This window comes from Scyliorhinus canicula, chromosome 21 (genome assembly GCF_902713615.1).
Source record: "Scyliorhinus canicula chromosome 21, sScyCan1.1, whole genome shotgun sequence".
Lineage (NCBI taxonomy): Eukaryota > Metazoa > Chordata > Chondrichthyes > Carcharhiniformes > Scyliorhinidae > Scyliorhinus > Scyliorhinus canicula.
Window position 1 is genome coordinate 16,663,637 of NC_052166.1, and position 15,033 is coordinate 16,678,669.

Consider the following 15,033-nt stretch of genomic DNA (forward strand, 5'->3'; position numbering starts at 1 on the left):
CCTCAATGTTGCACCGACATGGAAAAAACTAAAGGCCATCTAACCTACACTATGCCCTTATCATCCATATGCTTATCCAATAAACTTTTAAATGCCCTCAATGTTGGCGAGTTCACTACTGTTGCAGAGATTGCTGAGCCTTTGGCTTTGATTTTTATGTCATCATTGGCTACAGGAATAGTGCCAGAGGACTGGAGGATAGCAAACGTGGTCCCTTTGTTCAAGAAGGGGAGTAGAGATAACCCCGGTAACTATAGGCCGGTGAGCCTCACGTCTGTTGTGGGTAAAGTCTTGGAGAGGATTATAAGAGATACGATTTATAATCATCTAGATAGGAATAATATGATTAGGGATAGTCAGCATGGTTTTGTGAAGGGTAGGTCATGCCTCACAAACCTTATCGAGTTCTTTGAGAAGGTGACTGAACAGGTAGACGAGGGTAGAGCAGTTGATGTGGTGTATATGGATTTCAGTAAAGCGTTTGATAAGGTTCCCCACGGTCGTCTATTGCAGAAAATACGGAGGCTGGGGATTGAGGGTGATTTAGAGATGTGGATCAGAATTGGCTAGTTGAAAGAAGACAGAGGGTGGTGTTGATGGCAATGTTCAGAATGGAGTTCAGTTACGAGTGGAGTACCACAAGGATCTGTTCTGGGGCCATTGCTGCTTGTCATTTTTATAAATGACCTAGAGGAGGGCATAGAAGGTTGGGTGAGTAAATTTGCAGACGACGCTAAAGTCGGTGGAGTTGTAGACAGTGTGGAAGGATGTTGCAGGTTACAGAGGGACATAGATAAGCTGCAGAGCTGGGCTGAGAGGTGGCAAATGGAGTTTAATGTAGAGAAGTGTGAGGTGATTCACTTTGGAAAGAATAACAGGAATGCGGAATATTTGTCTAATGGTAAAATTCTTAGCAGTGTGGATGAGCAGAGGGATATCGGTGTCCATGTACATAGATCCCTGAAAGTTGCCACCCAGGTTGATAGGGTTGTGAAGAAGGCCTATGGTGTGTTTGGCCTTTATTGGTAGAGGGATTGAGTTCCGGAGCCATGAGGTCATGTTGCAGCTGTACAAAACTCTGGTACGGCCGCATTTGGAGTATTGCGTACAGTTCTGGTCGCCTCATTATAGGAAGGACGTGGAAGCTTTGGAACGGGTGCAGAGGAGATTTACCAGGATGTTGCCTGGTATGGAGGGAAAATCTTATGGCTGATGGACTTGAGGTTGTTTTCGTTAGAGAGAAGAAGGTTAAGAGGTGACTTAATAGAGGCATACAAAATGATCAGAGGGTTAGATAGGGTGGACAGTGAGAGCCTTCTCCCGCGGATGGAGGTGGCTAGCACGAGGGGACATAGCCTTAAATTGAGGGGTAATAGATATAGGACAGACATCAGAGGTAGGTTTTTTACGCAAAGAGTGGTGAGGCCGTGGAATGCCCTACCTGCAACAGTAGTGAACTCGCCAACATTGAGGGCATTTAAAAGTTTATTGGATAAGCATATGGATGATAATGGTATAGTGTAGGTTAGATGGCCTTTAGTTTTTGACTTCCCATGTCGGTGCAACATCGTGGGCCGAAGGGCCTGTACTGCGCTGTATCGTTCTATGTTCTATGTTCTAATGATTGAAAGGCTTGAGGGGATTTGTAAGAATATATAGTCAACTGTGACTAAGAAAAATTTGCTTTTCACTTTCTGTAACTCTGAGTGACAGCTGTGCTGCAACCCCGCGGTAAATAAAAGGTTCTTTAAGTTATCTGGTGTTCGACTGCTGATTACCTCCAGACTGAAAAATGTTGTATTATCAATACCCCAGAACCCGGGACACACTATTACAGGAACTGATAAACACGGACAGTAAGGGGGCGGTGGGGGGGGGGGGGGGGGGTTTAACTGTGAGAATGTCTATGGACAGTTACTGGATAGGGCAAGACTACCACTGGACGAAGCCAGATGAAAATGGGAGGATGAACTGCGGACGGAAGTGGGTTGGGGACTCTGGAGCAAAGCACTGAGCAGAAAGGGTCAGCTCCACTTCCTTCGGCGCAAGGCTGAGCCTCACGCAGTTTGAAGTGGTGAACAGAGTGCACCTAACCAGAACCCAAATGAACGGGTTCTTCCCAGAGGTGGAGGATAAATGTGAACGGTGCCAGGGAGATCCCAGCCAACCACGCCCACAAGTTCTGGGCTTGCCCCAGACTTGTAGGGTTCTGGACAAGTGATGTCCAAGGTTATGGGGGTGAGAGTGAAGCCATGCCCGAGAGTGGCAGTCTTCGGGGTATTAGTACAACCAGAGCTACACATGGGTAAGGGGGCCAATGCCCTTACTTTTGCTACCTTAATCTCACGCCGGAGAATCAGCTGCAGACTGGCTGGCAGAATTTCTGTACCTAGAGGTTAAGTTCACCATCCGAGGGTTGAACAAGGGCTTCCACAAAGCGTGGGGACCATTTATCGGCCTGTTTTAAGACCTGTTCGAGGTCAACAGCGACTCGGGAAGGAAGGGGAGACGGGGGAGAGCAGACAATAACGCTTACAACGAGGAGGAACAAAGTGGGAAGTGGGACGGTGATGAGGAGGGAACCCAAGGGAGCCACAGAGAGAAACATGAGGGAAATGGTGGGGGGGGGGGGGGGGCAGGAAATCCCCCCTCCGAATCCACAAGATCAACAATAAAAGCCACAGAAAAGAGGAGAGGAGCTCAGCAGTTGGTCACGCAGGGCGGAAGAGGGGGCTGCCAACAAGGGGACATGGAGGGGTAAGGGAGGGGGGGAGAAATCGGGGAGAATGTATGTTAAGAAACATGTATGTAAATAAGAAACTGTACAACATGCAAGTACCAGATACACCATCCGTTAAAAGTATCATTCTGTAAAATTGAAAAACGCCAATAAAAACTTTTTTATAAAGTGCGTCGCTCCCACAGTACTGACACGTCAACAGAGCATCGCTCCCTCAGAACTGGCCCACACAAGGTGTTGCGCTCCCACTGACATATCTGTGCTCCCACAGTACTGACCCACCGCCTGTTCTGTCCTCCCATAGTACTGACTCGTCAACAATGTGGTGCTCCCACAATTTAGTGCGATGAGTCAAATTAGTCACAGTACAAAAGAGGAGGAATCTCTGGAATGTATACGGGATTGATTTAGAAGAACAAGGAAAAATTACAGGAACAGGCCCTTCGACTCTCCAAGCCTGCACCGATCCACATCCTCTATCTAAAACTGTCACCTATTTTCTAAGTATCTGTATCCCTCTGCTCCCTGCCTATTCATGTATCTGTCTAGATACATCTTAAATGACGCTATCGTGCCCTCCTCTACCACCTGTCAGCAATGCGTTCCAGGCACCCACCACGTGGAAAGAACTTTGCACGCATACCTCCCTTAAACTTTTCCCCTCTCATCTTGAACTCGTGACCCCTAGTAATGAGCCCCGCACTCTGGGAAAAGCTTCTTGCTATCCACCCTGTCTATACCTCTCATGATTTTGTAGACCTCAATGAGGTCCCCCCTCAATCTCAGTCTTTCTAATGAAAATAATCCTAATCTACTCAACCTCTCTTCATAGCTAGTACCCTCCATACCAGGCAACATCCTGGTGAACCTCCTCTGCACCCTCTCCAAAGCATCCACATCCTTTTGGCAATGTGGCAACCAGAACTGTACGCAGTATTCCAAATGTAGCCGAACCAAAGTCTTATACAACTGTAACATAACCTGCCAACTCTTGTACTCAATACCCCTTCCGATGAAGGAACTCATGCCGTATGCCTTCTTGACCACTCTATCGACCTGCGCAGCCACCTTCAGGGTACAATGGACCTGAACACCCAGATCTCTCTGTACATCAATTTTCCACAGGGCTTTTACATTTACTATATAGTTCACTCTTGAATTGGATCTTCCAAAATGCATCACCTCGCATTTGCCCGGATTGAACTCCATTTGCCATTTCTCCGCCCAACTCTCCAATCTATTTATATTTCTGGAACAATACGTTGAGAAAACAACAAGGGAACAGGCCATCTTGGATTGGGTGTTGTGCAATGAGAAAGGATTAGTTGGCAATCTAGTTGTGAGAACACCCTTGGGGATAAGTGACCATAATATGAAGAATTATTGATCAAGGTGGATACTGAGTTCATTGATTCTGAGACCAGGGTCCTGAACCTCAATAAAGGTAACTATACTGGAATGAGGCATGAGCTGGCTCTGACAGACTGGGAAACATTACTGAAAGGAAGGACAGTGGACATTCAAGGATCAAATAGGTGAACTCCAAAAGTTGTTTATTCCTATTTGGCGCAACAGTAGAAAGGAAAATGTGGCTAAACCATGGTTTACATGGGAAATTAGATTTAGTATTAGATTCAAAAAATGAGGCATACAACTTAGTAAGAAAAAGCAATAGACCTGAGGATTGGGAACAGTATAAAATTCAGCAAAGGCAGACCAAGGGATTAAGAAGGGGATTATACAATTTGAAAGAAAGTTAGCGGGGATCATAAAAACTGACTGTAAAAGTTTCTTAAAGTATATAAAGAGAAAAAGAATGATTAAAAACTAATATAGGCTCCTTACAGTCAGAAACAGGGGAATTCATAACTCGGTAGTGGGGAAAATGTTTGAATCCATTATCAAGGACTTTATAGCGGAACATTTAGAAAGCAGTGGCAGGATCAGTCAGAGTCAGCATGGATTTATGAAGGGAAAATCATGCTTGACAAATCTGTTGGAATTCTTTGAAGAGGTAACCAGTACAGTTGACAAGGGAGAGCCAGTCGATGTGGTATATTTGGACTTTCAGAAGGCGTTTGACAAAGTCCCGCAAAAGAGATTATTGTGCAAAATTAAAGTGCATGGGATTGGGGGAAATGTATTGAGGTGGATAGAAAACTGATTGGCAGAGAGGAAACAAAGAGTAGGGATTAATGGGTCCTTTTCAAATTGGCAGTCAGTAACCAGTGGGGTATCACAGGGATCGGTGCTGGGACCCCAGCTATTCACAATATATATTAATGATTTGGATGAGGGAACAAAACGTAACATCTCAAAGTTTGCAGATGATACCAAGTTAGGTGGGAGGGTGAATTGTGACGAGGATGCAAGGATCCTACAGCAAGATCTGGACAGGTTGGACGAGTGGGCAAATCTATGGCATATGCAGTATAATTTGGATAAGTGTGAGGTTATTCACTTTGGAAGCAAAAACAGGAAGGCAGATTACTACCTGAATGGTTGTAAATTGGGAGAGGGGTGTGCAGCAGGACCTAGGTGTCCTTGTGCATCATTCGCTGAAAGTAAGTATGCAGGTGCAGCAGGTAGTAAAGAAGGCTAATGGTATGTTGCCCTTCATTGCGAGAGGTTTCGAGTATAAAAGCAGGGATGTGTTGCTGCAATTGTACAGGGCCTTGGTGAGGCCACACTTGGGAGTATTGTGTGCAGTTTTGGTCTCCTTCTCTGAGGAAATATGTTCTACCTCTCGAGGGAGTGCAGTGAAGGTTTACCAGACTGATTCCAGGGATGGCGGGACTGTCATATGAGGAGAGATTGACTAGGTTAGGATTATTCTCACTGGAGTTCAGAAGAATGAGGGGGGGATCGCATAGAGACTTATAAAATTCTTACAGGACTAGACAGGGTAGATGTAGGGAATATGTAACCAATCATGGGTGCGTCCAGAACCAGGGGGTCACAGTCTGAGGATTCAGGGTAAACCATTTCGGACAGAGATAAAGGAGACATTTCTTCACACAAAGAGTGGTGAGCCTGTGGAATTCATTACCACAGGAGGTAGTTGATGCTAAAACTTTGAATATATTCAAGAAGTGGCTGGATGTAGCACTTGGGGAGAATGGTATCAAAGGCTATGGGGAGAAAGCAGGATTAGGCTATTGAGTTGGATGATCAGCCATGATCGTGATGAATGGCGGAGCAGGCTCGAAGGGCCAAAAGGCCACCTCCTGCTCCTATCTTCTATGTATCTATGTAACAAAGAAATGGCTGAGGAACTAAATTCTTACTTTGCTTCTGTCTTCACAAAGGAAGACATGAATAACGTACCGGAAATTCTGAGAACCACAAGTTTTAGCGAGGAGCTGAAGGAAATTAGTATTACGGAAGCACTGTGGCTTCACAGCGCCAGGGTCCCAGGTTCAATTCCCAGCTGGGTCACTGTCTGTGCGGAGTCTGCACGCTCTCACTGTGTCTGCATGGGTTTCCTCCGGGTGCTCCAGTTTCCTCCCACAAGTCCAGAAAGACGTGCTGTTAGGTGATTTGGGCATTCCGAACTCTCCCTCTGTGTACACGAACAGGCACTGGAATGTGGTGGCTAGGGGATTTTCACAGTAACTTCATTGCAGTGTTAATGTAAGCCTACTTGTGACAATAAAGATTATTATTGTGAGGTTACCCACTTCGATAGCAAAAATAGGAAGACAAATTATTATTTGAATGGGTGTAAATTGAGAGAGATGGATATTCAGCGAGACCTTGGTGTCCTCATGCAGCAGTCGCTGAAAGTAAGCACGCAGGTATGGCAGGCAGTAATGAATGCAAAAGGTATGTAGGCTTTCATAGCAAGAGGATTTGAGTATAGAAAGAGATATTTTACTGCAATTGAATAGGGCATTGGTGAGGCCACTCCTAGAATATTATGTGCAGTTTTAGTGCCCATATCTGAGGAAGACAGTTAAGATTTATGAAATTCTAACAGGATTAGACAGTGTAGATTCAGAAAGAATGTTCCTGATGGTGGGGGTGTCCAGAACTAAGGGTCATAGTTTGAGGATAAGGAGTAAACCTTTTAGGACGAAGGTGAGGAGACATTTCTTCGTCTGGAGTGGTGAATCTGTGGAATTCACTCCTGCAGAAAGTAGCTGACGCCAAAACATTGTGCAATTTTAACGAAACGTGGCGCAGGCCTCACCTCAGTGCAGAGGCCTGCACCACCCCACCCACAGTGTGGCACGCCCTCTGCACCACCCCACCGACAGTGCGGCACGCCCTCTGCACAGTCCCACCGACAGTGCGGCACGCCCACTTCAGCGCCCCACCGACAGTGCGCGCACCCTCTACGCTGTCCCACCGACAGTGCAGCGCGCCCTCTGCAGCGTGGTACTCCCTCAGTAATGAGCCAGCTATAGTGCACTGCCACCATACTATTGCCCCACATACAGTGCAGCGCGCTCCCATGATACTGACACACATTGAGCCACTCCCATGGTACTTGGGCACAGATAATACAAAGCTCCCATGGTAAGGACCCTCCAACAGTGTGGCACTCCCACAGTAGACACTCCTCAAAGGTGCTGCGCTCCCACAGTACTCAGTGATCTCATTACTGTCCCGCCCACAATGCAGTGCTCCCACAGTCCTGACCCGCCGACTGTGCGGTGCTCCCACAGTCCTGACCCGCCGACTGTGCGGTGCTCCCACAGTCCTGACCCGCCGACTGTGCGGTGCTCCCACAGTCCTGACCCGCCGACTGTGCGGTGCTCCCACAGTCCTGACCCGCCGACTGTGCGGTGCTCCCACAGTCCTGACCCGCCGACTGTGCGGTGCTCCCACAGTCCTGACCCGCCGACTGTGCGGTGCTCCCACAGTCCTGACCCGCCGACTGTGCGGTGCTCCCACAGTCCTGACCCGCCGACTGTGCGGTGCTCCCACAGTCCTGACCCGCCGACTGTGCGGTGCTCCCACAGTCCTGACCCGCCGACTGTGCGGTGCTCCCACAGTCCTGACCCGCCGACAGTGCGGTGCTCCCACAGTCCTGACCCGCCGACTGTGCGGTGCTCCCACAGTCCTGACCCACCGACTGTGCGGTGCTCCCACAGTCCTGACCCGCCGACTGTGCGGTGCTCCCATAGTGCTGACCCGCCGACATGCGGCGATCTGACAGTGCTGACCCGCTGACAGTGTAGCGCTCCCACAGCAGTGTTGTGATCCCTCATTACTGAGCCGACCACAATGTGGTGCTTCCACAATACTGTCCTCACCACAGTGCATCACTCCCACAGTACTGTCCCACCCACAGCGAGTCACTCCCACAGTACCCTACCACGCAGAGTGCGGCCACTCCCTCAATCTTGCCGCTCCTTGACATTCATCGGCATTACCATCGCTGAATCCCCAAAATCAATATCCTGGAGATTACCATTGATCAGAAACTGAACTGGACTAGCCCCATTAATATTGCGGTTACCAGAGCAGGTCAAAGGTTTGGAGTTCTACGGCGAGTAACTCATCTCCCGACCCTCACAAAGCCTGTCCACAACCTACAAGACACAAGTCAGGAGTGTTATGGAATACTCTCCACCTGCCTGGATGAATGCAGCACCAACAACATTCGACAACATACAAGACAAAGCACCCCGCTTGATTGCTACCTCTCCACATTCTATTCCTCCACCACCAACGATCAGCGGCAGCCTTGTTATCCATTCTACAAGATGCACTGCAGGAACTTGCTACGGTTCCTTCGGCAGCACCTTCCAAATCCAAGACCATCACCATCGAGAGGGAAAAGAGGAGCAGATACCTGGGAATACCATCACCTGGAAGTTCCTCTCCAACTCACTCACCACTCGAACTTGGAAATATATCACCATTCCTTCACTGCCGCTGGGTCAATAATCGTGGAACACCATTGTGTACCTATAGCTCATGGACTGCAGATTTCAAGAAGGCAACTTAACACCACCCTCTGAAGGGAAACTAGGGAGGCGCACCAAGTGCTGGCCGAACCAGCGACCTTCACATCCCGTAAATGAATTTTTTAAAAACATAATGTAGTGCTCCATCAGTACTGTATCACCTACAATAATAATAATTTTTATTGTCACAAGTAAGCTTACATTAACACTGCAATGAAGTTACTGTGAAAAGCCCCTAGTCACCACATTCCGGCACCTGTTCGGGTATATGGAGGGAGAATTTAGAATGTCCAAATTACCGAACAGCACTTTCTTTGAGGACTTGGAGGAAACCGGAGCACCCGGAGGAAACCCACGCACAGGGAGAATGTGCAGCTCCACACAGACAGTGACCCAAAGCAGGAATCAAACATGGGACCCTGACGCTGTGAAGCAATAGTGCTAACCAATGAGCTACCGTGCCAATGCCATACTCCCAGGGTATTGCCCGACCTAAAGCGCGGTGCTCCCACACTATTAGCCCATAAAGTGCAGCACTCCCCCAGTACTGACACACAGTATTGACATTGAGGCACTTTGTTAGCACCCCGAAACTGTGGCAATCTTCAAGACTAACTGCCCATCAGTGGGGCACAGCACTCAGGAGACCTTCCGACACTACAGCGGGCCCTGCCGATAATTCTGCGCTCGTATGGTACTGTCCCGCCAGTAGTGTTGTGCTCCCACGGTACCGCCCATCCCACAGTGCTCCGCTTCCAAGGTACTGTCACCATAGTATAGTATAGTACTAGTATAGTATGACAGTATAGCACTCCCATGGTACGGAGCCATCGACAGTGCAGCCCTCTCAAGGTCCCACCAACAGTGCGGAACTCCGGGGTTACCATCCCACCAACAGTGCTTCCAGCATTCTTAACCCTGGGCAGTGAAGCACTCGCTCAGTACAGACCCACCGACAGTGCAGCACTCCTTCAGTAATTAACCTCCAATGGTACAGTGCTTCCTTGTTACTGCCCCAATGACAGTGAGGCACTCCCTCAACACAGGCACACAGGAAGTGTACCACTCCCTCATTACTGACCCTAAAAAGTGTACTGTCCCTCAGTCATTGCAGCGTTCTTTCAAGACTGACTCTCCAATAGTCCAGTTATCAGTGCTGAATCATGAACTCTTTACAATTTATATTCATAATTTGGATGAAATGTGGTACGGTTGCTAAGTTTGTAGATGGCACAAAGAGGACACAAGATGGCTACAAAAAGATATGGATAGCTTAGGTTGGCAAGTATATGGCCACTGGAGTGTAATATGGGAAATGTCAAATTGTTCACTTTAGCAGGAAGAATAAAAAAAAGCACCATATTATCTAAATGGTGAAAGGTTGCAGAGCTAAGAGAAGCAGATGCTTCTCTGCACAAATTGCAAAAGGTTAATTTGCAGGTATGGTACAGCAAAGCTAACAGAATGGTGTCATTCATTGTCAGAGGTACTGAATACAAGAGTAAGGAAATTATGCTTCAGTTATACAGGGCATTGGTGGGACCAGACCTGGAGTACTGCGTGCAATATTGATCTCCTTATTTAAGGTGGGATGCATTGGAAGCAGTTCAGAAGAGAATTATACATACATAGAAAATAGGAGGCCATTCGGCACTCGAGCCTGCTACACCAGGGCAGCACGGTAGCAAAGTGGTTAGCACAGTTCCAGGATCCCAGGTTTGATTCCCAGCTTGGGTCACTGTCTGTGCGAAGTCCACACGTTCTCCCCATGTCTGCATGGGATTCCTCCGGGAGCGCCGGTTTCCTCCCACAGCCCAAGATGTGCAGGTTAGGTGGATTGGCCATTCTAAATTGCCCTTATAGTGTCCAAAAAGGTTTGGTGGGGTTACGGGGATAGGGTGGAAGCATGGAGCTCAAGTAGGGTGCTTTTTCCAAGGGCCAGTGCAGACTCGATGGGCTGAATGGCCTCCTTAGGCACTGTAAACTCTATGATTCTATGACCATTCATTATAATATAGCGTCCAAAAAATGTTAAGTGGGGTTACTGGGTTACAGGGATAGGGTAGATATGTGGGCTTCAGTAGGGTGCTCTTTGTAAGGGACGGTGCAGACTCGATGGGCCGAATCGCCTCCTTCTGTACTGTAAATTCTATGATTATGGCTGATCATCAAGTTTAATACCCTGATCCCGCCTTCCCCTCAGGGCAGCATGGTGGTACAGTGATTAGCACTGCTGCTTCACAGCGTCAGGGATCCAGGTTCAATTCCAGCTTTGGCTGACTCTGTGGAGTTTGCACATTTTCCCCGCGTGGGTTTACTCTGGATGCTCCAGTCACTTCCCACAGTCCAAAGATGTGCCGATTAGGTGGATTAGCCGTGCTATATTGCCCCTTAAGCGTCCAAAGGTTGGGGTTACGGAGATAGCGGAGTGGGCTGTGGAAAGGTGCTCTTTCAGAGGGTCGGTGCAAACTCGATGGGCTGAATGGCCTCCTTCTGCACTGTAGGGATTTTATCCCTTGATCCATTTAGCCCAAGAGCTATATCTACCTTCTTGAAATTACACTGGTGAATTCTAGATTCATCACTCTCTGGGTGAAAAAAATTCTCCTCACCTTGGTCCTAAAAGGTTTATCCTGAAACTAATGACCCCTAGCTCTGGACTCCTCCACCATCGGGAACATTCTTTCTGAATCTACCCTGGCTAATCCTGTAGAATTACATGAGTTTCTATGAGATCCCCTTCTAAACTCCAATGAATATAACCTAACCAACCTTATTCTCTCCACATGATAGTCCCGCCATCCCAGGAATCAGCCTGGTAAACCCTTGCTGCGCTCCCTCCACAGCAAGAACACCTTTCCTCAGATAAGGACACTGAAATTGCACACAATACTCCAGGTGTGGCCTCACCAATGCCCTATATAATTTCAGTAAAACATCCCTATTCCCATACTCAATTAATAATAATACTGATCGCTATGAAGGCCAACATACCAGTTGCTTTCTTTACTGCCTGATTGTACCTGCAGACTTACTTTCAGCGACTGATGTACAAAGACACCATGGTCCCACTGGGTATCCACGTCTCTTTATTTACACCCGTTCAAGTAATAATCTACCTTCCTATTTTTGTTACCACATTGTATTGCATCTGACATGCATATGCCCATACTTAGACTGTCCAAATCCTGCTGAAGCATCCCTTCACCCTCCTCATAGCTCAGCCTCCCACCCAATTTTGTAACATATGCAAATTTGGAAATAATATATTTAGTTCCCTTATCCAAATATACGTGAACAGTTGGGGTCCCAGCACAGATCCCTGTGGTAAACCATTAGTCACTGCCTGCCTATTGGAAAAAGACCCATTTATTCCAACATTTTGCTTCCTGTCTGCTAACCAGCTTTCTGCCATCTCAGGAAACTACTCGTAATCCCATGCGCTTTAACTTTACTTAGTTATCTGTTATGTGAGACCATGTCAAAAGTTTTCTGAAAGTCTAAATAAATCACATCAACTGATTCGCTCTGGTTAACTCTACTTTACATCTATTCTTTGGAACCCTCTCCTCAAAAAGCAGTGGAGCAGAGGCTTTGAATATTCTGAAGTCAGAAAGCACATTGATTCTTGATAAGAAGGGGTGAAAGGTTATGAGAGCAGGATGGAACGTGGAGTTGGATTTCCATTCAGACTAACCATGATGTTATTGAATAGTGCAGACGGCTCAAGGAACAGTGTGGCCTATTCCTGTCCCTAATTTGTATACTCCCCTCAGCACAGCACCCTCCAAGTGCCATGCTCTCCTCAGCCCTGCACTCTCCAGAAGGGAAGCGCCCCCTCCGACAGGGCAACAACCCCCCATCTCAGGCCTACCACCCTCCGGGTGGCAGTGCTCCCCTCAGCCCTGCATCCTCCAACAAAGCAGTGCCCCCCCCCAACACACCTGTACACTCAGACAGGTCAGCACCCCCAACCCTGCATTCTCCGACAAAGCAGCACCTCCTCAGCCCTGCACCCTCCGTCAAAGCAGCACCTCCTCAGCTCTGCACCCTCCGACAAAGCAGCGCCTCCTCAGCTCCTGCACCCTCCGACAGAGCAGCACCTCCTCAGCCTTACACCCTCCGACAGAGCAGCATCTCCTCAGTCCTGCATCCTCCGACAGAGCAGCACCTCCTCAGCCTTACACCCTCCGACAGAGCAGCATCTCCTCAGTCCTGCATCCTCCGACAGAGCAGCACCTCCTCAGTCCTGCACCCTCCGACAAAGCAGCACCTCCTCAGTCCTGCACCCTCCAACAAAGCAGCACCTCCTCAGTCCTGCACCCTCCGACAAAGCAGCACCTCCTCCGCTCTGCACCCTCCGACAGAGCAGCACCTCCTCAGTCCTGCACCCTCCGACAGAGCAGCACCTCCTCAGCCTTGCACCCTCCGACAGAGCAGCACCTCCTCAGTCCTGCACCCTCCGACAAAGCAGCACCTCCTCAGTCCTGAACCCTCCGACAGGGTAACACTCCCTCAGCCTTGCGCACTCCGACAGTGCAGCTCCCCCCCCCCCACCTGTACACCCAGACAGGTCAGCACCCCCAACCCTGCACTCTCCGACAAAGCAGCACCTCCTCAGCCCTGCACCCTCCGTCAAAGCAGCACCTCCACAGCTCTGCACCCTCCGACAGCGCAGCGCCTCCTCAGCTCTGCACCCTCCGACAGAGCAGCGCCTCCTCAGCCTTGCACCCTCCGACAGGGTAACACTCCCTCAGCCTTGCGCACTCCGACAGTGCAGCTCCCCCACCCTCCAAACAGGACAGTGCCACCTCAGCCCTACACCCTCCAAACAGGGCAGTGCCACCTCAGCCCTACACCCTCCAACAGGGCAGTGCCACCTCAGCCCTACACCCTCCAACAGGGCAACGCCACCTCAGCCCTACACCCTCCAACAGGGCAACGCCCCCTCAGCCCTACACCCTCCAACAGGGCAGCGCCACCTCAGCCCTATATCCTCCAAGTGCAGCGCCCCGTCGGCCCAGCACCCTCCAAGTGCAGCGCCCCGTCGGCCCAGCACCCGCCAAGTGCAGCGCCCCGTCGGCCCAGCACCCGTCAAGTGCAGCGCCCCCTCGGCCCTGCACCCTCCAAGTGCAGCGCCCCCTCGGCCCAGCACCCTCCAAGTGCAGCGCCCCGTCGGCCCAGCACCCGTCAAGTGCAGCGCCCCCTCGGCCCTGCACCCTCCAAGTGCAGCGCCCCCTCGGCCCAGCACCCTCCAAGTGCAGCGCCCCCTCGGCCCTGCACCCTCCAAGTGCAGCGCCCCCTCGGCCCTGCACCCTCCAAGTGCAGCGCCCCCTCGGCCCTGCACCCTCCAAGTGCAGCGCCCCCTCGGCCCTGCACCCTCCAAGTGCAGCGCCCCCTCGGCCCTGCACCCTCCAAGAGCAGCGTCCCCTCGGCCCTGCACCCTCCAAGAGCAGCGTCCCCTCGGCCCTGCACCCTCCAAGTGCAGCGCCCCCTCGGCCCTGCACCCTGACGTTTGAGATAGAAGCTTTGAACCTTCAATGTAAGAATGCTTCAGCTGACAAGTCAGATCAAGGACAGGGAGCTCCTTGAAGGACGGGGCTCTGGAGTGTGAAATCAAGGGATTAAATCTCAACCAGCGGATGACAATCTTGCACCTGGAGGCACTGCCCATGCGCCACACGTCTCCCGCGCCGAGATGGCGCATGCGTGATCAGCGGGCACGTGCAGTTCAAACGGCCGGGAGACGGCGCTCAACGGTCAGCGAGGCCCGGGGGCCTCCACAGACCAGGCTTCAACCGGAGCAGCTCTGGAGGTCGCCACGACCTTGGCCTTTCGGAGTGGTTCCCCTCCGAATTCCTCCTCCCCCAAATGCCCTGCACCCCCCTCAAAAAAACTCCTAATACGGCTAACAATACAGACCTTGGCCCCGATCTGGTTGCCACACTGGCCAGCCTGAAGATGCACGATCTCTCGCATACCGAAAGCTCCGCCTTAACTACTCTAACCGGGATAACTGCTCGCTCAAATGAGCCGCCAACGCCCGCTGCCTTCTTTATATAATCTGACGTCATCGCAGCCATCACCTATTGGACAATCACCGCCGTCTATCAATGACCGCGCCTTCCCATTGGCTAGGTTCCACGGAGGCGGAGCCTTGCCGGTATTGCTTAGTTTTGAGTGGCTGTTGCCTGGCAACAGAAGTTCTCCAGTCAGTCACAATAACTGCTGTGATTTCACAATACCCCCATCAGCATCTCATATTGCAACTTAACTGCCCCAGTGTTCAAATTCTCAAAACAAAATAATACTTTTAAAAATGACCATGAGTTTGCTTGGTTTACAACCCTGGGAACTGTTTCGGATGTGATGTGT

The 15,033-nt window shown here is 50.0% G+C and overlaps 1 protein-coding gene across 2 annotated transcripts in view; it reads right to left on the reverse strand.

Moving 5' to 3' along the window:
• Nucleotides 1-14,696, reverse strand: part of LOC119955589 (tubulin beta chain-like) — a 152,048-nt gene extending 137,352 nt beyond the window's left edge. For both annotated transcript variants that reach the window (XM_038781936.1, XM_038781938.1), the window contains exon 1: nucleotides 14,581-14,696. Coding sequence is in view for 1 of the 2 variants with exons in the window: in XM_038781938.1 (XP_038637866.1) it covers nucleotides 14,581-14,637 (57 nt within the window). In the remaining variant the exon portion in view is untranslated. The remainder of the gene's footprint in view (nucleotides 1-14,580) is intronic.
• Nucleotides 14,697-15,033: the final 337 nt, after the last annotated feature.